A 24,016-nucleotide genomic window follows, 5' to 3' on the forward strand; every position below is an offset into this window, starting at 1 on the left:
CGTTTCTACTTTCCCTTTCATTTTCCTCATTTAACAGCTCCTCAAAGTATTCCTTCCATCTTCTCAGCACACTTTCCTCACTTGTGATCACATCCCCCTCTCTGTCCTTAATCAACCTCACCTGCTGCACATCCTTCCCAGTCTCGCCAATCTATACAACTCCTTTTTTCCTTTCTTTGTGTCCAAACTCTCATACAATTTTTTTAAAAAAATAAATAAAAAAGGATTCTCACTTTTATACTCTCATATACTGCGGCTGCTTTCTCAGGATCACTGTTGTGGAGCCTGAAGGCAAATTCCGTCTCCACAATTCCAGGAGATATACTCTGTAAACACATAAGAGGGGAAACAAAAATATAAATGATAGGAGTAACAGCACAATGAAAAGGAGACTGTTAATTTTGCCCATTAGTAAAATAAAACAGTTACGACCTGGTTATAATTACTTTTAAAAAGACAGCAGATCACTCGTAGACAGAGGTTTTCAGTAACCAGCTGCAAATTGATTTTTTTTCCCCTTAGTTGAATGAGAAAAAAGATTTGAAATAGGAAAAAGACTTTAGACTAGGTGAAATAAAAAGGGTTGTCCTGATACCATTCAAACAGGTATTTCCAATGACGTACTGTATGAACATGAAGGAATTATTACATACGCGGCAGAACTCTGTGGGTAACAAGGTGGTGCGAGCGCAACCCAAACCACAGTTTTATTTTCTCCTCATTACCAGAAGGCTAGGAGGCCAACAGCAGACCTTCTACCTCAGCAAAACGTCCCATGCAAAGGCCGGAGAGAACGTCAACCTCCCTTGCCAGAGAGTAACACCAACAGTACTCTCACAAGGCGGCGAGTGGTCGATGAGGGTTGACCTGGGGAGGCAGCTCCAATTCCTCAGAGAGATCACAGAAACTTCGCTCCGGCCTGACCTGATGTGGTCAGAACCAAGCAGGACCATTCTGATGGCGGAGCTCACCGTTCCATGGGAGGAAGGCGTGGAGGCTGCCAACAAGCGAAAGCATGCGAAGTATGCAGAGCTGGCAGCAGAACACAGAGAGGCTGGCTGGAAAGCCATGACGTGCTCCGTTGAAGCAGGACGCAGGGGATTCTTCGGGTCCTCAACGGTACACCTGCTCTATGACATAAGCTGCACAGGAGCAGGGTGAAGGAAAGCCATTAGGGAACTGGCAGAGGAGGCGGAAAAGGGCAGCTTTTGGCTGTGGCTAAGAAGGAAAGACAAGAGTTGGGGGCCAACGTGAATTTACCTGCGAACTAACTTTAGCCCGCAAATAACAGGATCAGCAGAGTAAGTTAGGAAGGAATGTTAATACACCTAATAATAATTAACTACCGGCGCTTTGGCCCAGAGGCAAAGTCTGTGTCATTGGTGTGGAACCCCAGGGTTCACCTCCTGGGCAAGTTCAAATCCCGGTTAGGGCGGTTGGTACCTTCCAGTGGACTCACCACCCGCAGGAAGGTTTGGGGGGTTGGTTTTGGGGGGTTGGCAATGTGATCTGGGTGGCGACTGCTGACCCCGCGACCCGGTAACGGAAAAGTGGATGAAAATGAATGGATGGATGATTAACTAGCAAGACATACCCTGGGGCATGATTAACCCCAGTGGGGCCTTCCTGGGGGGGAAAATGTCTAGTGATAATGGCCGAAACACTCAATGACCACAAGGTCCACTAACTGAAGATGTGTCTCACAGTAAGATAATACAAAGTAATATTCAGCGAATCCTAAACAGCCATGATCAGGTTATACCCCATGCCATGCCACCCCTTACCAAAACCCCTTCACCGTGAAGGTAAGTACAAGGATGACCCAGCCCCAAATACCCACCCCTTGGTCATGACAATGGAAAACCCTTGATGTAAGTTGGCACCGTTAGTGACACCAAGCCACTAGTGGTGCCCAAAGAGGTGTTCAGAAGAGCACGCTTGCACAAAGGCACCGGGCGGAGGTGCGCCAGAGGAATGCCCAGCAGGCAGACCATCAACCTGCATCTTAATATGATATACCACACTTAAGTATCACTTAAACCAGTGGTTACCAAAGTGGGGGCTGTCAAAGGGCACTAAGGGGCCCCAGAAAAATGCAAAAATAAAAAATAAAAAAAAATAAAAAAATAAATTTTACTTCCTAATCTGTGTAGTTCAGGCGATTCGTGCCTGGTCTTCAAGTTAGCATGACGCTTGCTAGCATTAGTAATTTTCTCAGGCCAAATAAAATGCAATTATTATTGAATCACCGCAGCCCCAATTCCCACCCCTTGGTCATGACAATGGAAAATCACCCTTAAGGAAAGTTGGCACCGCTAACTTACCTCACTAGTGGCACTAGTGGTGCCCAGAGAGGTGTTCAGAAGAGTACGCTTGCACAAAGGCACCGGCGGGGGTGCGTCAGGCAGCAATGCCCAGCAGGCAGACCATCAACCTGTATCTTAATATGATATACCACACTTAAGTATCACTTAAACCAGTGGTTACCAAAGTGGGGGCTGTCAAAGGGCACTAAGGGGCCCCAGAAAAATGCAAAAAAAATTTAATAAATAAATAAATAAATAAATTTTATTTTTTATAACTTGAACTGTACAACACTTAAATTGCCATACCTAAACACACCTAGCGTGACAGGTGCAACTTCAGCATGACAACTTCCTAATCTGTGTAATTCAGGCGATTCGTTAGCATGAAGCTTGCTAGCATTAGTAATTTTCTCAGGCCAAATAAAATGCAATTATTATTGAATCATGAATAAAAGTAAGAAAATATTTTATGATGTTGATGTTTCTTTTTTTTTACATTTCTTGTAGCATTGTCTGTGGGCTTGCAAAAGGGGATCCCCGGCCAGGAGCTAATGCTGTTTGGAAGGCCTTGGCATGGTAAATGTCAATGGAGCTTCCAAGTCAGTTCTGTCTAAATGATGTGTGCTAGAAACACTTTTTACCCCAACTTACGCCATTTAAGATTTAAAATTTTAGTAGGCAGGAGAGAAAAGAAAAACTGGTGACATTACATAATGTGGTAGAGGTGTGTAATTACATTGGTTGCATGGAAAAACATGTAGTGATGTTTTGTTACAGACACAAGTCTTTGCAGGTATATTAATGTTTAATGTTACACTAACCAGGAAACATAACAACCAAACAAATATTGAGAGTCTAGGTAATAGTAACAACTGTATTTATTGTATAGAGCTCTATTATATTTAATGTGCCTTATGCAAACATCTGCGTCTATTCAATAATCCGGTCCCTCATTATTGTCACAGATGCTTACAGAAACAAAGGGATTTAAACTCACCGTGGCTCTGATGTGAGTCTTGGCTTCTCTGAGTTCTTGTCGTAGCCCCTCAGTCAGAGCAGTCACTGCGTATTTAGTAGCACAGTAGAAATGCAAATCTGAATTTGGAACAACTCGGTGCCCACACATACTGGAGAACAGAGGAGAAAAAAAACAAAAATGACGAGAGAGATAATGGTGACATCCTGCGTTAAACTGTCAATTTGCTTTTTTGTTCTGGTGGCTAAATAGTAAAACCATATCTGGCCTGCAATGTAATTATATTTGTCCAGCGAGATCATATCAAATGTGTACTAGAGTTGGCCCGCCAGTATATAGCCCCTATATATTGGCAGGATTTGTAGTATTAGTGGTGTACATGCATTTTTGTTTTTTTTGTTTTTTGTTGGCCTACAGATAAAGAGATATAAAGAGATATATGATGTTTATAATATTACGGTTTGGTTGTTCCAGATTCAAACTAAAGTTTGTTTTCATATGAAAAAAAGAAGGGAGAAGGGAAAACATGCACAATTGCTGTCGAATTTTGGCCCACTGTGAATTTGAGTTCGACACCCCTGGGTTAGACCTTGTAAAAACTGAAAGAGGGAAAACGAAGAGTAACGTGTGCATTTCCTCTGCAGGAGTCAGAAACTAAATGGTCCAATAACACTCAAAATAACATTAATAAATAAAAAATTTGGCAAAGGTATTTATAAATATATATTAAAGATGAAATATAGCAGTAACTGAGCCCTGTTGGTAAAAAAGGATTCGGGGTGAAATCGTCTTGTTCGGTACCTTTGGTAGCATTAATCGATGCGATGTTCTTTAACAACCACCAGGGGTCAGACAGAGTATATCCACTTACTTTCAGCATTACCTATTCATTCCAGATGATCAAGAGGCGGCTGTATACCTGCTTATATTTATGATGTGGCCATCATCCACGTTCCTCTCCTTCATTGATTTATACGCCTCACGAGTGCAGATCGACAAAGCTAAGACATTCACCTGCAGATGAATAAAATGTAGCAATGTCATTCATGCTTGGGTCAATGTATGAATCCACCATTCATTTTCAGACATACAGTACATGATGTGGTAAAAATGTTAAGTCACGGTGATACAAACATTTTTTTTGTTGGTTTGAAAGCAATATCTGTTTAGCTGACTAATGTCAACTGGGTCAGCCTGTGAGATCCTGCCTGTGCTCCTGCTGTCACTGTCCAGGTTGTGGTCTCTAATCACTTAACTCTTCCTCACAGATAATGGCTTAAAGCCAACATGCTGGCTAGATGTGAAGGTGGCTTAAAACAGGAAAGGTGAACAGATTAAACATTGGCTAAAAATACAGCCCTGTACACATTCGTGTAGGCTGTCATGACAACAGATGGACAAGCCTTACGAATGCAGCACTTCACAGATAGAGACTTTAGAGTAGGGAGTCTTCTGTGGTCAATAGCTCAATGGACATCAGACTGTCGAGTCCCAACCACGTAAGAAAACAGTAGAGGACTTCAACTCACGGGCATCTTTCCCTGTTAGGTGATCAGCGGTTAAATATGGTTGTCGCCTTAATTACGGTCAAATATGTAGTAAATTGTATTAGCATGTTAGTTAGCATTTGTTAGTAGTAATTCAACAAAAACCTGATAAAAGCACATTAGAAATCATTTATTAGTAAAATAAGATAAAATGATTCACTAGCAAATACAAAAAATAATAATTAATAAATAAATACAGACTCACTTTTATATATACTTTACTATATTTATATTTTCCCCGTAACTTATATCATATCAAAATCAGTGAGTTGGAGTCTATTTTAAGGGTTAAAACTTTGAGTAATTGGTATGTTTCTTTGCTCAAATATTTATCTAGTAATTGGTATGTTTCTTTGCTCAAATAATTTTTTTTGGGGGGGGGGTTGGCTTATGGTTCCGTTTAAACAAATACTTAGCATTCAGTGACCTTTTGTATATATATATATGGCTTATGAAGTAGACACTGGTGTATCCACAAACTACAGTCACTCACAAATTTCAAGATAAAATCCACACACGCAAACCTTTGCCCATTCCATTCCTTATCTGCCCTGAGCATTTTTTATCTGTGTGCCTGAGATCCACCCACATCGATCATGTTCCTCCAGCTCTCTGTTTTTCCGCTGAGCAGTGGCTCTGTGTGTGCCAGTCCAGCATTGTTGATGCATACATCCACGCCTTTGTGCAGCGTCTTGATGGCCGAAAACATGGACAGGATCTCCTCTTCGTTTGACAAGTCGCACTTGTAAGGGATGAGTGTGCCACTGTAGCCCGCGCTCTGACATTCAGCTGCCAATTTCTGGAAAAAAAAAAAAAAAAAAAAAATCAGACTTCCTTTAAATGAGGAATCGTCTGTTACTACAATGAATATGTTAGCAAGCAGGTTTAGTGATCTGAAAACAAAAAAAAAGTGACCAAATTCAGCAAATTTTGCAAACCCTTGATCTGAAAACGTATGATATGAAATGACAACAGATTGATCATTTCAGATCAATAAAATCTACGACAACTTAAATGAAGATGGTAGAGGTACGTGTTGTAGATGCAGCTTTGTTGTTTTGTTTTTCTTTGGTTGCTGACACTTGGACATTGATAGTTAGAGTTACAATGCTATTTGCAGCAGCCAATGCATTTATAAGAAAACTAGGTATACTTGGGATTAGCTATGCACCAATCCACTTTTTTTTTTTTTTCACTTCCGATCCAATCCCGATACCTTACGTGAAACATCACGTACTTACATGATACTGAGCCATTTTTTTCTCTCAATGAACAATATTTGTAGCTTGAATGACTAACAATCAACTGCAGACACATGTATTATGTCTGTTATGGAGTGGTTCCATCTATACCAGTGGTCCTGAACCATCTTTGTTCCAAGAACTGGTCAGCCAATAATACCCGTTACTACAGACTGGTAGCAAGGTGCTGAGCATTGAAGGATCATGACATTTTCATAAATAAGTGACCAAATTCAGCAAATTTTGCAAACCCTTGATCTGAAAACGTATGATATGAAATGACAACAGATTGATCATTTCAGATCAATAAAATCTACGACAACTTAAATGAAGATGGTAGAGGTACGTGTTGTAGATGCAGCTTTGTTGTTTTGTTTTTCTTTGGTTGCTGACACTTGGACATTGATAGTTAGAGTTACAATGCTATTTGCAGCAGCCAATGCATTTATAAGAAAACTAGGTATACTTGGGATTAGCTATGCCCCAACCCCTTTTTTTTTTTTTTTCACTTCCGATCCAATCCCGATACCTTACGTGAAACATCACGTACTTACATGATACTGAGCCATTTTTTTCTCTCAATGAACAATATTTGTAGCTTGAATGACTAACAATCAACTGCAGACACATGTATTATGTCTGTTATGGAGTGGTTCCATCTATACCAGTGGTCCTGAACCATCTTTGTTCCAAGAACTGGTCAGCCAATAATACCCGTTACTACAGACTGGTAGCAAGGTGCTGAGCATTGAAGGATCATGACATTTTTTATAAATAAGAAGGAATTGCGTTAAACAAAGTTTGTCGCAAAATATCCTGCCCGTTTTTTTATATCGATGCATTTTATAAAGAACTAGCGTCTTCGGGGCGCAATAAGATTTTGGTGCGCGAGCGGTGGGCACGGTTCGACACGTGATCGTGCTACACCAATGGAGTAGCTGATTGATGTCAACACTTCCGGCAACACGGCTTCCTCCGTTACCGATAGACAGGAATTCTCCTGAAAGTCTTCTAAAGCGCGCCAAATGGATTCTAAACAGTGCTTTATACATAGCCGCCTCCACGAAGAACAATGAGGAAAATAGACGATAAGGTGAACTTTGTATGTTAAGTCATTTTGCTCGATAAAAGGAAGTAATAAATGACAAGAACCATTTGTTTATTCATTCGTTCATTTATTCGGTCCTAACTAAATACAACACCGATCAGTCATAAAAAAAACTTAAAACATATATACATACAGTATGTACAATATATAAAACAATACAAAACAGCATAAGAAAATGAATGGTAATATTAACCATGGAACCACTGTAATACAACTCTGAAGCTACACATGAAATGTTCGTATTCACTGTCAGTGTCAGGGCAGTTGTCATCCTCCTCCTTCTTCTTGATTTCATGTTTGTTTGCACAGTGGCAACACCTACACAGGTCTGTACAACAGAGTCGTACAATCAGGTGTACAATCATGTTCATGCTGTTGAAGGTACCTGCGGTGTGATCATGAAGAATATGAGTCAAGGGTGTTTTTGCATACACAACATGCTGCAAAACCATGCAGCTTATGTTTTTTCACAGGGACGGGCAATAGGACACGCATCAATGACATTACCAAGGTGTCATCAGCTCTTGGAACCAATGTGTGTTCAGCCTTGATTGGCATACATACATTCTCTGGGTGTGACTCCATAAGTACCTTTATGCTAAAGAAAAAAAAAAGAAGACATTTTCTGTAACAAGTGAGCGGGAAGAGTATCTTAAGGGTTTTAAAAATCTGGGTGCTAACTTTAACTTGGACCTATCGACATTTGCACTACTTTGCAAATATGTATGCCACCTGTATGATCAGCTGGCTGCTGAAAATGTCAATGAGGCTAGGTACAAGGCTTTCTGTGTGGCATCATCAGCCTCGCCAGAAATTGTCTATTCCCCTCACAAGTGATGCCCTCCATCGGCACTGCAAAAGGGCAAATGCAGTCATGAGGTCCTGCATCAAACGAAATATAGGTGCTCCATCACCTGCTGGATATGGTTGGCACGTAGATGATGGAAACCTATATGTCACATGGATGACATGAAATCTGGCCCCTGACAGTGTGTCTTGTGTCTATGCAGGTCTCTTGTTGTACAGACCTGTGTAGGTGATGCCACTGTGCAAACAAACATGAAATCCAGGAGGAGGAGGAGGAGGAAAACAACTGCCCTGACACTGACAGTGAAGACTAACATTATATGTGTAGCCTCAAGAGTTGTATTGCAATGGTTGCATGGTTAATATTATATTATTCATTTTCTTATGCTGTTTTGTATTGTTTTATATATTGTACATACTGTATATATATATGTTTTAATAAAATTTTTATGACTGATAGGTGTTGTATTTAGTTAGGACCGAATAAATGAACGAATGAATGAACAAATGGTTCTTGTCATTTATTACTTCCTTTTATCGAGCAAAATGACTTAACATACAAAGTTTACCTTATCGTCTATTTTCCTCATTGTTCTTCGTGGAGGCGGCTATGTATAAAGCACTGTTTAGAATCCATTTGGCGCGCTTTAGAAGACTTTCAGGAGAATTCCTCTCTATCGGTAACGGAGGAAGCCGTGTTGCCGGAAGTGTTGACATCAATCAGCTACGCGATTGGTGTAGCACGATCACGTGTCCAACCGTTCCACCGCTCGCGCACCAAAATCTTATTGCGCCCCGAAGACGCTAGTTCTTTATAAAATGCATCGATACAAAAAACGGGCAGGATATTTTGCGAGGAACGTTTTGCTGTAAGTTTAACGTAACTCGGTTTTAATTTATGAAGTTGAGATTGTGTTGTTCCCAGACGTCGGAGCGGAATTGAATTTCTAAAGGACTTTTTCGTGGTTCACCTTACGGCCAATTACAGTGTTGTGAACTAAGTGCAGATTTAGGTTCATTTTTACTGTATATATCATTACATTACATTTGGCGGACACTTTTATCCAAATCAACTTATAATTTGAGTCAGTCAATAAACAAATCAAGTTACAGTAAACATACAAAATACATAACATAAATAGTTATACATAATCAATAGAAAAGTACAGTTATAGTCATAGTAGGTCGTAGAGTAAGAAGAACAGTATGTGATAAAAAAAATGTCATAAGTTTTAAGAATGTCATAAGTAAGTCATAGGATAGTAGGTGAAAGAGTAAGAAGAGGTGCATGATAGATGTTAGTGCAGGCATGGGCAAACTAAGGCCCGGGGGGCAGGATGTGGTCCATTCAGCCTTTTGATCCGGCCTGTCAACTTTTCCGAATTGCATAATTTATTTATATTTTCATTATACGTCTGCCTTTTCCCTGCAATACCCACATTTCCCCGATAGATGGCATAGAAAATGACAACAGCATTGTAGCATTTTAGCCTTTATGCATGACGTTTACGTGTCATTTATCATAGTTCACACTAACGCTCCATCTATCGGCTCTTGACCCAGCCCCCCTGTTCAATTTTAGGACAAATGTTGGCCGCAAGTCAAAAAGTTCGCCCATGCCGGTGTTGTGGGTTTGTTAGTATAGGAGATTATTAGATTATTTATCATTAAAGGTTTGTTCCACGGCACAAAAGAGGGTATAATCAACAACTACGAACATTTCTCAAAGCATACCCCATTCTGTTACTAAGCTACTTTAGGCTTCAGTAAGGGCCACAAACAAGTGGTAGAAGGTAACAGCTGGCAGATTACAGCAGGTAGAAGCGGCGGTTTTGCAATAATCTCTTTTTTTACACTCACTAAAAGGTCTAAAGGTTGAACAGGGAGGTTTTTACAGCACTTCCCTGGGGATAATCTAATCATGAAAACAGAACACTCTTTGTTACTAATGATACTCATTGGCACACTTTGGATTTTCTGAGGAGTTTGAGAAGAATGATCACAAAGTAACTGAAGAAGAAGCCTTACATCACTTTGAAACTGTGACACACATGCACCAGCAACCTTGTAAACTAAACAAAAAGAATGACTACATGACAACAAATGTTTGGTATCTATCATAGTAAAAGCTTGTATCACCCTGGCACTCAGCATAGTGGGCAGGTCAGAGACTGTGGACAGACTGGTAGAACCTGTGTGGCTGGATGTTCCTTTCAAAAAAATAAAAATAAATAAAAGATAATAAAATGTCCAGAAATATATTTTCTCAGTAAGAAACGATGAGGTTTATGCAAAGTCAGAATAAGTACATGAAGCTAGCTACATTTGTAAATACACTTAGCAGTGGGCGATAAGCAAAGAATTCTTTCTAGTTCTGTTGTTTGTTGTTCAAACAAGCATGAGGGAAGACGGTTTCTTTTTGAACATGCACAGATCACATGCCTCTGGTGCTGTCTCTGCACCTGATCTTAGGGATGTGTACAACAGCCTTAGCTTCCACTGCAAAGATCAAGATTGTTTGTGATGATCCCTTAAGCAGTAAAGAACGAACAAACAAACAAATAAACAAAGCCATGAGAAACGAGAAATGTGAAATCTCACATGGGCCAACATAAAACAAACAAATAAACAAAGCCATGAGAAACAATGTGAAATCTCACATGGACCAACATAAATGCTTTTCAGAGTGGGCCAACTTGAACTGGCTCCAATGTGTATAAGTCTGGACCACTGATAAAATGTTCACAGATCAAACAAAAAACCCAGCAACAAATCCAACTTGGAAGCCATCAATGCAACAAACTATTTACAAATGTTTCCATTAGTATCTTAAACTTCATATTAAATTCTCTTTGCATCCCAGATCATCATATCTGTCACCACACTGCATATGGCTATTGTGACTAGCGTTGATATAAATACCTGGGGGAACACAATTCTACATGTTGATGGAACCCTGACAAGCTGTGCAGCAGAGGTGTGGACTCGAGTCACATGACTTGGACTCGAGTCAGACTCGAGTCATCAATTTGATGACTTTCGACTCGACTTGACAAAATGTAAAGAGACTTGCAACTCGACTTGAACTTTAACATCAATGACTCGTGACTTCACTTGGACTTGAGCCCTTTGACTCGACAAGACTTGAGACTTTCTCCAAAACCCAAAGTGATCTGTGGAAATATATTATTATTTTGTTTAAAAGGACTCGAAACAGAAACGGCAGGACTTGGGACTTGACACTTTTTAGTCATGACTTTGACTCGACTCGGACTTTGCCTGTCTTGACTTGAGACTTGACTCGGACTTGAGTACAAAGACTTGAGACTTGCTTATGACTTGCAAAGCAAGGACTTGGTCCCACCTCTGCTGTGCAGTAAGTGTTTTTGAGAGACTATATACCTGAAGGAGTTTGTTATTAAAGTCATGTCTCGCACCCACTCCGTCAACATACATCACATTTCCTCATTCTTCTTTCCTATGGTATTTTATTGCCCGCACTCACTCATTACTTCTTCTTGGTCTAGTGGTTAAGCACGGGTCCAAGTTTAACAGCAATGTTCTAGGAAATAGACATCAAAGAGAAATGGACCTGGAAGGGAATTAAGCTGATTGCGTAGCATTTTGTTAAGTTACCGTATTTTTCGAACTATAAGGCGCACTTTAACTCCGTTATCACAATTCAACAACAATTGTTACAGTATGGTTGTGTAACCCAGATCTGTGCAACGTCATGTCGTGCCGCCAAACACCCAGAGACTCTGCTTTGCGTTTTTTTTTGTATTGACGATGTATGGTGCGATGCAGAAGGATGACTCAGACGCATGGCTGTCGATTTCTTCGTGGTCAAGACCTCTTTTTATTTCTCCTTTTTTTAATCGATGCAGGCAAAACACACAACTCTGCAAGACTACATCCGCACGGAATACGGTGACCATCCAGAACAAAAATAGTGACAACGACCTGATTCTGGAGGGGCGAACAACAAAAACAGTGCCCTCCTGTGTCAAACTTAGGTCACTACCCCTTTTCCACAAATCTCCGTCCCTATTGATCTGCGACTCCATGCGCGCCCATCTCACCGATATTGTCAAAACCCAAGTGATGCAAAGTATTTTGAGGCTTGCCATCATTCCAGGGTGGATTACCCGTAGAATTCCAACCGCTAAATATTGATGTTAACAGGATCTTTAAAGTTAAATTGTGAGCTGCATGGAAGCATTGGATGACAGAACTAGAACACATTCATCAAGACAGGGATGCAACACCGGGCGAGTTACGCCACTATCTGCTAATGGATCGTGGATGCCTGGGCTAAGGTATTGGTCTCAAATGGCGTCCAAGCTTACACGAAGGCCGGAATCGTCACTGAACAACTAATTAACAGCAACTCAAGATAATGATGAGAGGGATCCGGGCATGCTTGGGCTCAATTGTTCCTCTTAATTGTTTTGCTGACGTTTTGTTTCGCTTAATGTGCCTTATAATCCGGTGCGCCTTATGTATGAAAAACATGTTTTTTTTCTTTTAAGAAGAAGCAGCAGTTTTTTTCTTCATCTGCGTGTCAAAACCATGCAGCACCAGAAGTCGCATCAATGGTAAGAAGTATTTCATGTATTGGATAGTATAACAACGTTATTAATCTTTTTTAATACTTTGGAGACTTATACTCAAAAATTATTGGTCTGGTTTAAAAATTCATACATTTAGTTGTACTCAGAGCAACAACACCAACAAAAAAAAGTATGGCTCTCACAAAAATACATTTTAAAATATGTGACTTTTCTTTTGGCTCTCTCTGCTGAAAGGGTTCCCGACCCCTGGCCTAAACATTCACGTCATTTGGCCACAATGACAGACATGAACCCTCGATTGATTCTCTGACAGCACAGGAAACATCCTATCAACGTATAATAGCAGAAGGTCTATGAGAGAATGTCTGAGAATCTGAGAACTGAGAGGACAGCACAGTTTTTGGGGCAGGGAGGAGTGGGGGATTGATATCGTACAGTCTATTTAGACTTGTTAATTGCACGAACCTCAGACGAAAGAGCAACAGTAACAGACCCTTTTCTACGCAGACAGAGTGATGTGTTTCAAAGGTTTCCTTATCATTTGCTTAAAAACATACTATACTATGCTAACCCGTTACTTATGACTTGCTTTGCAAGTCATAAGCAAGTCTCAAGTCTTTGCACTCAAGTCCGAGTCAAGTCTCAAGTCAAGACAGGCAAAGTCCGAGTCCAAGTCAAGACTAAAAAGTGTCAAGTCAAGTCCCAAATCCTGCCGTTTCTGTTTCGAGTCCTTTTAAACAAAATAATAATATATTTCCACAGATCACTTTGGGTTTTGGAGAAAGTCTCAAGTCTTGTCGAGTCAAAGGGCTCAAGTCCAAGTGAAGTCACGAGTCAGGGGGGAGTGGGGGATTGATATCGTACAGTCCATTTAGACCTCAGATGAAAGAGCAACAGTAACAGACCCTTTTCTACTCAGACAGGGTGATGTGTTTCAAAGGGGTCCTTATCAGTTGCTTAAAAACATACTATACTATGCTAACATACTATTTTCATAGGGAATTTATTCAATCAGACACCCTTAAATGACAGTAGGTGTGAGAAATAGACTAGACTGTACAGTTGTGGGACTGGCTCCAGCAACTCTAAATAGGTTTAAGTGGGGGGAAAAAAACGATAGATTAATGAATAAAGAACTTAAGAACTTCACTCATGATATTAATCTTATCGTTTTAATAATGCAATTTGTGAGTTTATGGGCTACACTATATATCAGAAATGATGGTTCCCTTTGGCCTCAGGTCAGTTTACAACAGATATATTAAAACAAATGAGTAGGGAAGGGTAAATACTGAGTCATCATCATGATTGTCATGAGTGAATGAACTGAACACAGCGCACACACACACATATATATATACATATACACATAAATGTGTATATGCATACTGTGTATATATACACACACACAGTGTGTGTACTTAAAAAAGTTATAAGGCAGCCACTAAGTCCAAAAATCTGCCTTTAGATCATCTTAAACCCATTTTAAAAATGGGTAAAGTAATCCAAAAATCTGCCTTTAGATCATCTTAATGGGTAAAGTAAAATAAACGCATGTGTTCCTTCTAAAGCTAACAATTTCACATTCATTTACACTGCATCATTTTGCTTTTAAAAGGTATGCAATGCCTAGGGATATAACATGTCTATAACATGTCACGGCAGTAGCGACATCCTCACAACAAACCCTGCCTTTGGAAAAAGACTTCTCGCCAATATGAAGGAATTGTTGTTATCTGTTAAGTGAATGTTGTTCCTCTTGGGGCAGAATCCATGGACACAATGACAGATGATTAGTTAGACAAATAGTCCAGAGTCAGCTTGCAGCTCTGCTGGAAAATTAGCAGTCAACTGAAAAGTGTTTTTACACGAGTGAACAGAAGCTATAAGAGCTTAAAAAAAAAAAAATCACACAAGAAGGAAGGAAAAGAAAAGTGAACTACTTGTCATTGTCACAGAAAGAAAAAAAGTATGCAGTATACTAGGCCAGTACAGAAAATGGATTTCCTGTCCCAAATCCTTTCTGGATTGTAATATATCAACGGTGAACCGACATGTCCAGACAGGCCCTATGCTTTGGAGTTGGAGAGACACAACCACAGACTAACTTTTGTTTGGTTACTGCAGCTTCAACTGAGCACATACTGTGCACAGCAAGTCATCTAGCTTTAAATTGACTTTTAACTTCCTGGCCAAAAGATGTGAAATATTTTCTTAAACAAATGAAATTTCCCCAGGGCAGTGGAATGTGTAAAGGCTTCTGCAGTGCAGTGTTGCAGTGATGCAATGTTACAGACCAAACATATATAACCATGTAGAGCAGCGGTGTCAAACTCATTTTCACCGGGGGGGAGGGACACATCAGCAATACAGTTCCTGTTGAAGGGCCGGTTTTAAATGGAACACTGTATAGATCAGGGGTCACCAACCCCCGGTTTGCGGACCAGTACCAGTCCATAGGTCCTTTGGTACCAGCTCGCAGTAGGACACAGTGAAAAAATGAAAAAAAAAATTCTAATTTACTTCATTCAAAAAAAAAAAATTCCATTTGCTTTCTTTATTTGACGATAATCTGGCAATATTTTAAAATAAAAGTCATTCAGACTTTGATACAAACAGAATAGAGTCTGGTATAGATGTAACTACTCCATCAACAGACTAATACATGTATCTGCAATTTATTATTATTTATTCAAGCTACAAATATTGTTCATTGCTGTGTAATACATTTTTGTTTTTATTATAATTTCATAGGTTGATAAACTCTGCTGCATGGACTGTATTAAATGCTTTTTAAGCTCCCGCGGGCCACACAAAATGGCTTGGCGGGCCACATTTGGCCCCCGGGCCTTGAGTTTGACACGTATGATGTAGAGTGACCCACAGCAACTTGACATTTGATGGGGAGGATTTTAAAGGTGGTACTAAAATGTACTCAAAAACCCATCAAATGTGTCTGATCTTCAACTGCAGCAGTGAAAACATTTATGATGACTCAGCTAATGTCAACTGTTGTCAGTTTTACATGACCTTACAAAAGAAACTAATAACTCCTTCTACGTACATGCCGTTTGTGCCAACTCAAGTGACGGAAATCCTATACAATGTAAGGAAGACGGGAAATTGAGTTTTGATTCTTCCGCATACACAGGAACAATCTGCAGTTTCAGTACTATTGAACATGATTGATTACGTGACAGAACATACAGCATCACACCCTCTGCCTCTCCTACACCACTGTAACAGAGAAACAAACTCTCCACTCACAAACGCCAACCTTTCTGTGTAGTATAAACAACATAAAAGACTGCATACCCTAAATAAACCCTGAGGAAAAACCAAAAATTGTACCCACCCACTTGTATTAGATTTATACTGATTGCAATTGTTTTTGGCTGATTTAGATTTCTTTCAATTGGCCACAAATACAAAAATCTACTCCTGAAGTATTCTCCGGCGGTAAACTAAATTCTAATAACTTTAATTATCAAAACAATCAACTAAGCAAGATTTACAGTTTTATATCCTGACAAATAAAAATCTTACTTGTCCAAAAGTCAGTTTTTAAACTTATTGCTGCTTTAGGGTGAAATGGAACAGATCCATTAAAAATACACCGGAAAACAAGTGTTCAGGCATGGTATACCCTAACACTAACCATAGAATCCAGACTCTATGGCGCAAACTTGTTTGGGCACAGTGGTTCTTAACCTAGTTGGAGGTACTGAACCCCACCAGTTTCATATGCGCATTCACCGAACCCTTCGGTGATGGCCAAGCCGGGGGGCGTGTCATCACGAATCATACGAGTCCTCCACCGAATCCCTGAGACTGACTCGACGAACCCAGGTTAAGAACCACTAGCCTAATGCGAGTGCATCCTTGTCACATTAGGTTTGGTTGTCTCCAAGTTTCTGGTGGCTCCCCCATGCTGAAACCTAGTCTATATCTGTTACATAAAGCTAGCTTGGAACTTTCTCGGCCCACTTTAAAGTACTTCCAATCTAAAACCCATGTTAGCTTCATTCTGCAAGTGTGAGCGCTTCCGCTCCTGTTTACCAACACAGAACACATGTGTAAAATTATCAGCTGCGAAACTGCTCAGACATGTAGTGACAGGTTGGTTGCCAGTCAGGGCCAATTATGCTGAATTCCACTTGATTCCCCTCACTGGTTGGTCGATGCCTCTCTGATTTGAATTTAAACAAATTTAAACATGTTTTTAAAACACAGCAATTGAAGTTGTGTTTTTTTTTAAATCAGCTTTTATCCTGTCAGGTTTTGTGGGGGAACCTAGAGCCAGTACCAGCTGACATTAAGAACGGTACTTCCTTGACAGTTTGCCAGTTGATCAGAAGGCCAGTAAAAGACATAAAGAATCATTTACACGGACATCTGCATCTAAGGTCTCATTAAGACTCTAGCTCAGGGGTGTCCACATTTTTTTGTCTTGGGAGCTTGTCTTTTCAAAAGATCAGAGTAAAGTGATCTTCCCTTATATTTACTGATATAAACTGAAAATCTTATCATATGCATTATACACTGCCTGGCCAAAAAAAGAGTTGCCACCAAAAAAAAGGGTCTAATATTTCGTTGGACCACCTTTAGCTTTGATTACAGCACACATTCGCTGTGGCGTTGTTTCGATAAGCTTCTGCAATGTCACAAGATTTATTTCCATCCAGTGTTGCATTCATTTTTCACCATGATCTTGCATTGATGATGGTAGAGTCTGACCGCTGCGCAAAGCCTTCTCCAGCACATCCCAAAGATTCTCAATGGGGTTAAGGTCTGGACTCTGTGGTGGCCACAATCCATGTGTGAAAATGATGTCTCATGCTCCCTGAACCAGTCTTTCACAATTTGAGCCTGATGAATCCTGGCATTGTCATCTTGGAATATGCCCGTGCCATCAGGGAACAAAAAATCCATTGATGGAATAACCTGGTCATTCAGTATATTCAGGTAGTCAGCTGACCTCATTCTTTGAGCACATACTGTTGCTGAACCTAGACCTGACCAACTGCAGCAACCCCAAATCGTAACACTGCCCCCACAGGCTTGTACAGTAGGCACTAGGCATGATGGGTGCATCACTTCACCTGCCTCTCTTCTTACCCTGATGCGCCCATCACTCTGATCCCCACTATCCTTCCAGTTTTTAATAATGCGTTGGACGGTTCCTAACCCAGTTTTAGTAGTTTCTGCAATCTCCTTAGATGTTTTCTCCGCTTGATGCATGCCAATGATTTGACCCTTCTCAGACAGACTAACATCTTTTCCACGACCACGGGTTGTATCTTTCGACACATGGTTGTTTAGGAAATGAGAAACAACTCATTGCACCGGTTGGGGTTAAATAACTTGTTTCCAGCTGAAAGATAATCGCCCATGCAGTAATTATCCAATAGGAGGCTCGTACCTATCTGCTTAGCTAAATCCAGGTGGCGACTTTTTTTTTGGCCAAGCAGTGTATGTTGGGGTACTTTGATTAAGTCACTGCAGTTGCATGGCACAATACTGTCTGACACAATAAAATTATACCTGTAATTTTATTTTAATTTTTTTAAATGTATTTGTCTAGGATCCACCAGCACTCCCTTTGAAATCGACTGGTAGATCCCAATCTACTTATTAGGCATTCCTACTCTAGCTTAATGCTAACACATTTCCAAACTGCATGTCTTTGGACTGTGTATGAACACACTATAAAGAAGACATTTGCAGGGATTGCTACATAGAAAACATGGCCAAGGCTTGAAATAAACATGTGACCAGCATGCAGATCATGCAGCTACATGAAACACAGAAGTAAGCGATGCAGTAATTTTTGTTGAACTATTGAAAATAAAAATATTCTTGAACCTAATGGTTCAGAAAGATCTCAGTTGCAAGGGTAAAAACGAAATGTACAGTATTAGAAAAGGTACTGAGGACATCCATCTGGAGACATTGCTCTACCAAAATAGAAAATGAAAATACAACTGGTCAAGAATTAATGAAGGGATGTTTTTGACTGAAAAACAAGAACAAGGAAACAATCTCTTTTTTCTTTCCATCTTGTTTTTGTTTTCATTCATTCCCACTTCAAGAAATTAAATTAAATCAATCCTTTAGCTAGTACCAGAGGTGGGACCAAGTCGTTCTGCTGCAAGTCACAAGTAATTCTCAAGTCTTTGCACTCAAGTCCGAGTCAAGTCTCAAGTCAAGACAGGCAAAGTCCGAGTCAAGTCCAAGTCAAGACTGAAAAGTGTCAAGTCAAGTCCCAAGTCCTGCCGTTTCTGTTTTGAGTCCTTTTAAATAAAATAATAATATATTTACACAGATCAGTCATGCGACTCGAGTCCACACCTCTGGCTAGTACTACATAAATAGTTAGTATTTGAACAAACACTTTTTATAATTTCGTTGAGTGCGAATAGTACTCTAGGGGCAAGAGCTTTCTTTGTCTTTTAAAAATACAATGGAACACTTTTTTTTCCCCCCTTCAACTAAACTAGATCGGCTATTTTTCCTCATTTCCTCAGTAAATGTGATTTTCAACTGGAAGCCATGATTAAGAATACAATGCCGGATTATCAAGAAAATGTTTGCCCGTATTATGAAATGAAAATGAAATGATGATCGGCAAAGCTTTTATAGTGCTTTGTCATAATGCCACTATTATTAGCCCAATGCTAGCCCAAACCAAGTAGCAAACTAGAGTACGGTTATGGGGAGACTTTTCCGCCCTCATTCAAGAAACCTAGATGGAAAGTACTTGAATATTAGTGTAAAGAACACTATTAAATTCTATTTCTCTATAACGGAAGTATCTATAATGGTCTGCAATAGTTGAGTCAAGAGCATGTGGCAAAAAGCAAAAAAAAAATCTCTCCTACACTGTTAAACTACGTTTACCTAATGATATTTTACTGACTTTATCTAAATAAACGACTTACGGTACTCCAGTTTTAAAGCAGTTAGTAGGAACCTTAAAATACTATTGTGGGCATCAAACACTTTCTATCAGTTACATTAAAGCCCTCTTCCTGTGGCTTTGGAGGGTTTCACTAGACTTGATGAAAAGATGTGTTGCTGCTACTTGGATGTGGCCCCGTCTTCTCCATTCCTGCACAGAGCCCATGGTGACCACACGTTGCCTTCTATTTTGCTGCTCCCCCACAATCCACTGCATAGTATTGTAGAGAGCTACACAATACAGCTGCCACTATTCCACTACTCTCTTTCCCGGTTTTGTTAACAAGTCTAGTCTGACTATTTATATATATATATATATATATATATAGAAATGAAAATTTTAAAATCATTTTAAAGCAGAATAAATGGCACTGAAAAAAATATGTCAGATAGTTGTTTTTTTTTTTTTTTTTTTTTTAAATCACTCAGTTGCTACCATCTTTTACTTTGCAGCATGCCAGCTTGGCAAATGAACAGCAGGAACACAGTTCTATAAAGCAGAGAAAAACATAGTACTTGCTTTGTGCATCATCCAAGACAATAAGTCCTATATATATATATATATATATATATATACTGTCTTATCGATCCTACACAACTAGACAACCTAAAATATGCTGTTTAACCAAGTGATGGTCATATATTGTAATCCATTAAAGTAACATGTCATGTGGTCATTTTTTATGTTGACAACATGGTGACATTATGGAAAAGCACTAAAAGAACTTCAAATTATCTAAATGACCTTGTGGAAGTCTTACACAAGTGCAGAAACAAGCCCTAGCAGTTAACTATTGACAGCAGAGAACATGTGACCTCAGTATAAATGCAAGTAGGCTAACTATTGTGTAACACAGTGGCTGCCAAATCCCGGGCCGCTGGCCGGCACCAATCCGTGGGTCAATTGGTACCGGGCCGCAGGGAATTTACATAATTTCCGTTTTATTTATTATCTGAACTGACCAATGTTTTATTTTGAAAAATTACCAGATTCTCTTCAGCACATCTGTCTATGACTGACACCGGATATACAGTATGTCAAGATGCTTGCCTCGGTTACGGTATGTCTTTCCTACGTCTGCTACCTTCTTATAAGGTCTGCGCCGGCCGGTAACACATAATATCTTATGGCTGAATTGAAACCCCAAAACTAGCAAAATGGACCAAAAACAAACGTCTTTGGAAAGTTTCTTTCGCAGGGTTAAAGAGCCAGTGAGGAGACAGAATAAGCCTACGTCTTCAAAGAAAAAAAAAAAACCTGCATTTAACAGACAATTCCAAGAGTCCTACTTGAAATATGGATTTACTCTCGCATCAAGCCTGCACTGTATAATATGTAAGGCTCCCTAATGAGGCAAGGAAGCCTTCAAAAGTTCTTTGCCATTTGGAGAACAGGCGTTCTGCATTAAAAGACAAGCGCGATGTTACAAGGACACTGCTAAGGAAGTTGCATACACAGTGACTTAACATTGATTTTACCAGTTTTTATTGCAGGTTGTATCATACACTCTCCATATGCAAGGTTTGCCAAAAACAACAAACATCTGTTATCTGGCAATGGCTACTGAGCACTGTAACAGTGCAGGGGCAGAAGTAACTTATGTTACTGTTTGAAGATGAAGTGATCATAGATTTACCTTATTGGTTGATTGTCTAACAAAATCAATCATTGATTAATCCCCCCTCAACAGTTCATCATGCTTACATGCAAAGTAATCATCAGATTGATGTTCCACTTCCATAAATGCTAACTCACCTGTCAGGCAATTGCCCTCAAGGCCAACTAAAAAATGGTAAAATATACAGAGCCAACTAAAAATGGTCAAATATACAGAGCCTTTTTACTCAACCTCTCAACAAGTAATGTTTAGATTTATTGATTACTTTTAGTTTATTATATATATATATACACATATATACATATATACACATATACATATATATACACATATATACATATATACACATATATACATATATACACATATATATACACACACACATATATATATATATATACAAACATATATATACACAGTATATTTATGTGTTGATGTTTTTCTCAAATTATTACAAACATTCTTATTTTTAAAAGAAATTGTCTATTTTGGCAGCTTCTACAATTACCAACAAAAGCTAAAAATAATCAAATGAAAGGATGTGACGTTCCCATTGTTAAGGAATTCTACCCATTTAGTGTCTGTGGAGACTAAAGCCTCCAGTCAGAGGGCCAAGCGCAAGGCAGTAGGTAAGTCTATTGTTAATAACCTGATGACATAATTGTCAAATGGAGAGCGAGAAACTGCAGACTAATGGTTAATATTGTTGAGGACAAGCACTTCACTAATGTTTTAAAGAAACACTCGAAACACTCTGCAACCTACTGTCAAGATGCACAGCAATGACTAAAAGCCACCATTATGAGGCAAAACTTTGGTTATATTTTTGCACATTTCCTCGACATCGTCCTATGTAATAATTTTATAAACTGCCATCTGCTGTTGTAGATAAAAACAATTTTAACGTACATACATCTATCTCCTGTTATTTGTATTCCTGTTCCAATAATGTCCATACAGTTTCCCCTCATATTCAGGGGCATTGACTTAGCTCAAATAATTATAAATGACAAAATTACCATGACAATTAATTCATGATTACTTGTTGATTAATCAACAGTTACTGCGTGGTTATTCAGATTAAAAAAACTAAATTAAACCCTCAGGTTTAATTGAGCTAAATAATTATGTGAGAGTATTTAGAACATTGCTAGGCCTGCTAAGTTTCTACAATATGCTTATGAGATAAGCAAGATTTACTCACTGCCTTATAACTTGTGGTTAGACAAGAGTTACTAGGGTGTGGCAAATGTCACCTGCCCTGGAAAAGACAGGAGTCTGCCTACAGGTTAAAGGTCACTGAATTTGTTAAAGAGGCTGGACAGCCATTTGGATTTTACCCTTAGTTCCAATAATTCATTTCACATTGCACATTGTAGATGAATACAAGTACTAAAGAACCACACCTGGTACTATTAAAAAAAAAAAAACTCTTTTATGTTAAACTGTATTTTGTAAACAGCTTGTTTCCCAGTCCAAAGTCCTTGGAGAAAATAACGAGATCACTTTTTTTTGTTATCAACTGCTGATATTAGTAAGATTATATGGGTAATGGTATGCCTGTGGTATTTGTTAGACAAAGGTTACATTACAGGATCATGTGAATTTGGACCAAGGTTGTAACTTCATTGTCAGAGTTAGACATCATTAAGGAAGCAAAAGGTAAAAAATTCTATCGAAAAAGTTTAGATATCAATATATAAAACCTCTTAGAAAACGGTGATAAATCAAAGTAATTGTATCGTGGAATGTGCAAAAAGAAGGAAAAACAATAAGTTGCTTCCTTTATTTTAATTTTTTTTTTTTAAATTTAAATTTAATTAAAAAAAAACAACTAGCAAAGCACCGGGCTACAGCTAAATATGCCCATTCTCATTGTCACGTGAGACTTTTTTTTATTAATTATGTTATTTTCTCCCAAAAAAATGGACAGTGCAGGAACATTAACTGATATCAGAATATCAGGTTGTCGTTAAGTTATTGTAAAATAACCTTTAAAAAAAAGCAACAAAAAAGCTTGTGTTATTTCACGATTTATTTAGCCGAGTTACTTGTGTTTATTAAGCTGCGTTCTACTTTTATTCCGGGTGTTTTCAGCGCTTCGATATTATTAAGCTGCGTTCTACTTTTATTCCGTTTTCAACGCTGCGATAGTCAAGCAATGTAGCTTCATCAAATAAACCGCTCAGTCACAGCCGGCAGCCCTTTTTTGTCAGACTTGTACAACCACACACTTTCAAAAAAAAAACCCTAGCTGTCCCTTTAACGGCGGTTAGCTACTGCGCCGGGGTACTTATAAGAGCTAGCTCCCCTGTGTCGTCGAAACTTCATTTACAGCTGCCACAGATATTAAAGAATTTCACCCACCTCTATTTTGTCGACCGTCCTGGCGCAGCCGACCACCCTCATACCGTGCTGGACCAGACACCGGGCTGTAGCCGCTCCTATGCCCACCGAGGCTCCAGTCACTAGGGCCACTCTGCCTTTCCACCGCTCCATCTGCTCCGCTTTTACACTACAGCAGCAGCGACCACTGAAAAAAACAAACCGCTCCTGGGCTGTGCTTCTGTTCGTCTCTCGGATTGTAACAGCCGCAGTCGACACTGTTTAATGGTGTGATTTATTCAAATGGGTAAATAAGACCGTTACACGCCGACTTGTTCCAGGACAACAGAGGCCGTGTAAGCCGTGATCCATGCGCTCGGCTGCCAGAAATATTAGAGCCGGAGTGAATAAATGTTTGGTTCACGACACCTCCCACTTTTTTTTTAGCCATAGGGCTCGGGCCGCTGTGTGGGTGGATCTTTTACCTCCACCTACTGGACGTGGTTAAAGTAACACCGGTGGAAGTGTAGAATGTAACAACATTTAAAGGTGA

The 24,016-nt window shown here is 39.4% G+C and overlaps 1 protein-coding gene across 2 annotated transcripts in view; it reads right to left on the reverse strand.

Moving 5' to 3' along the window:
* The window catches only part of dhrs11a (dehydrogenase/reductase 11a), a 29,218-nt gene extending 5,325 nt beyond the window's left edge, over nucleotides 1-23,893 (reverse strand). The window contains exons 1-5 of one of the 2 annotated variants that reach the window (XM_008332393.3): nucleotides 23,506-23,892; nucleotides 5,419-5,628; nucleotides 4,202-4,296; nucleotides 3,304-3,433; nucleotides 234-326 (exon numbers count right to left, since the gene is read on the reverse strand). In XM_008332393.3, coding sequence (XP_008330615.1) covers nucleotides 234-326; nucleotides 3,304-3,433; nucleotides 4,202-4,296; nucleotides 5,419-5,628; nucleotides 23,506-23,637 — 660 coding nt within the window. In that variant the 5' untranslated portion in view covers nucleotides 23,638-23,892. Of the gene's footprint in view, nucleotides 1-233; nucleotides 327-3,303; nucleotides 3,434-4,201; nucleotides 4,297-5,418; nucleotides 5,629-23,505 lie in introns of both variants that reach the window. The other variant, XM_008332392.3, reaches the window with a different exon arrangement.
* Between the last annotated feature and the right edge of the window lie 123 nt (nucleotides 23,894-24,016).

The sequence above is a fragment of the Cynoglossus semilaevis genome, chromosome 19, assembly GCF_000523025.1.
Source record: "Cynoglossus semilaevis isolate Cse_v1.0 chromosome 19, Cse_v1.0, whole genome shotgun sequence".
Taxonomy (NCBI): Eukaryota; Metazoa; Chordata; class Actinopteri; order Pleuronectiformes; family Cynoglossidae; genus Cynoglossus; species Cynoglossus semilaevis.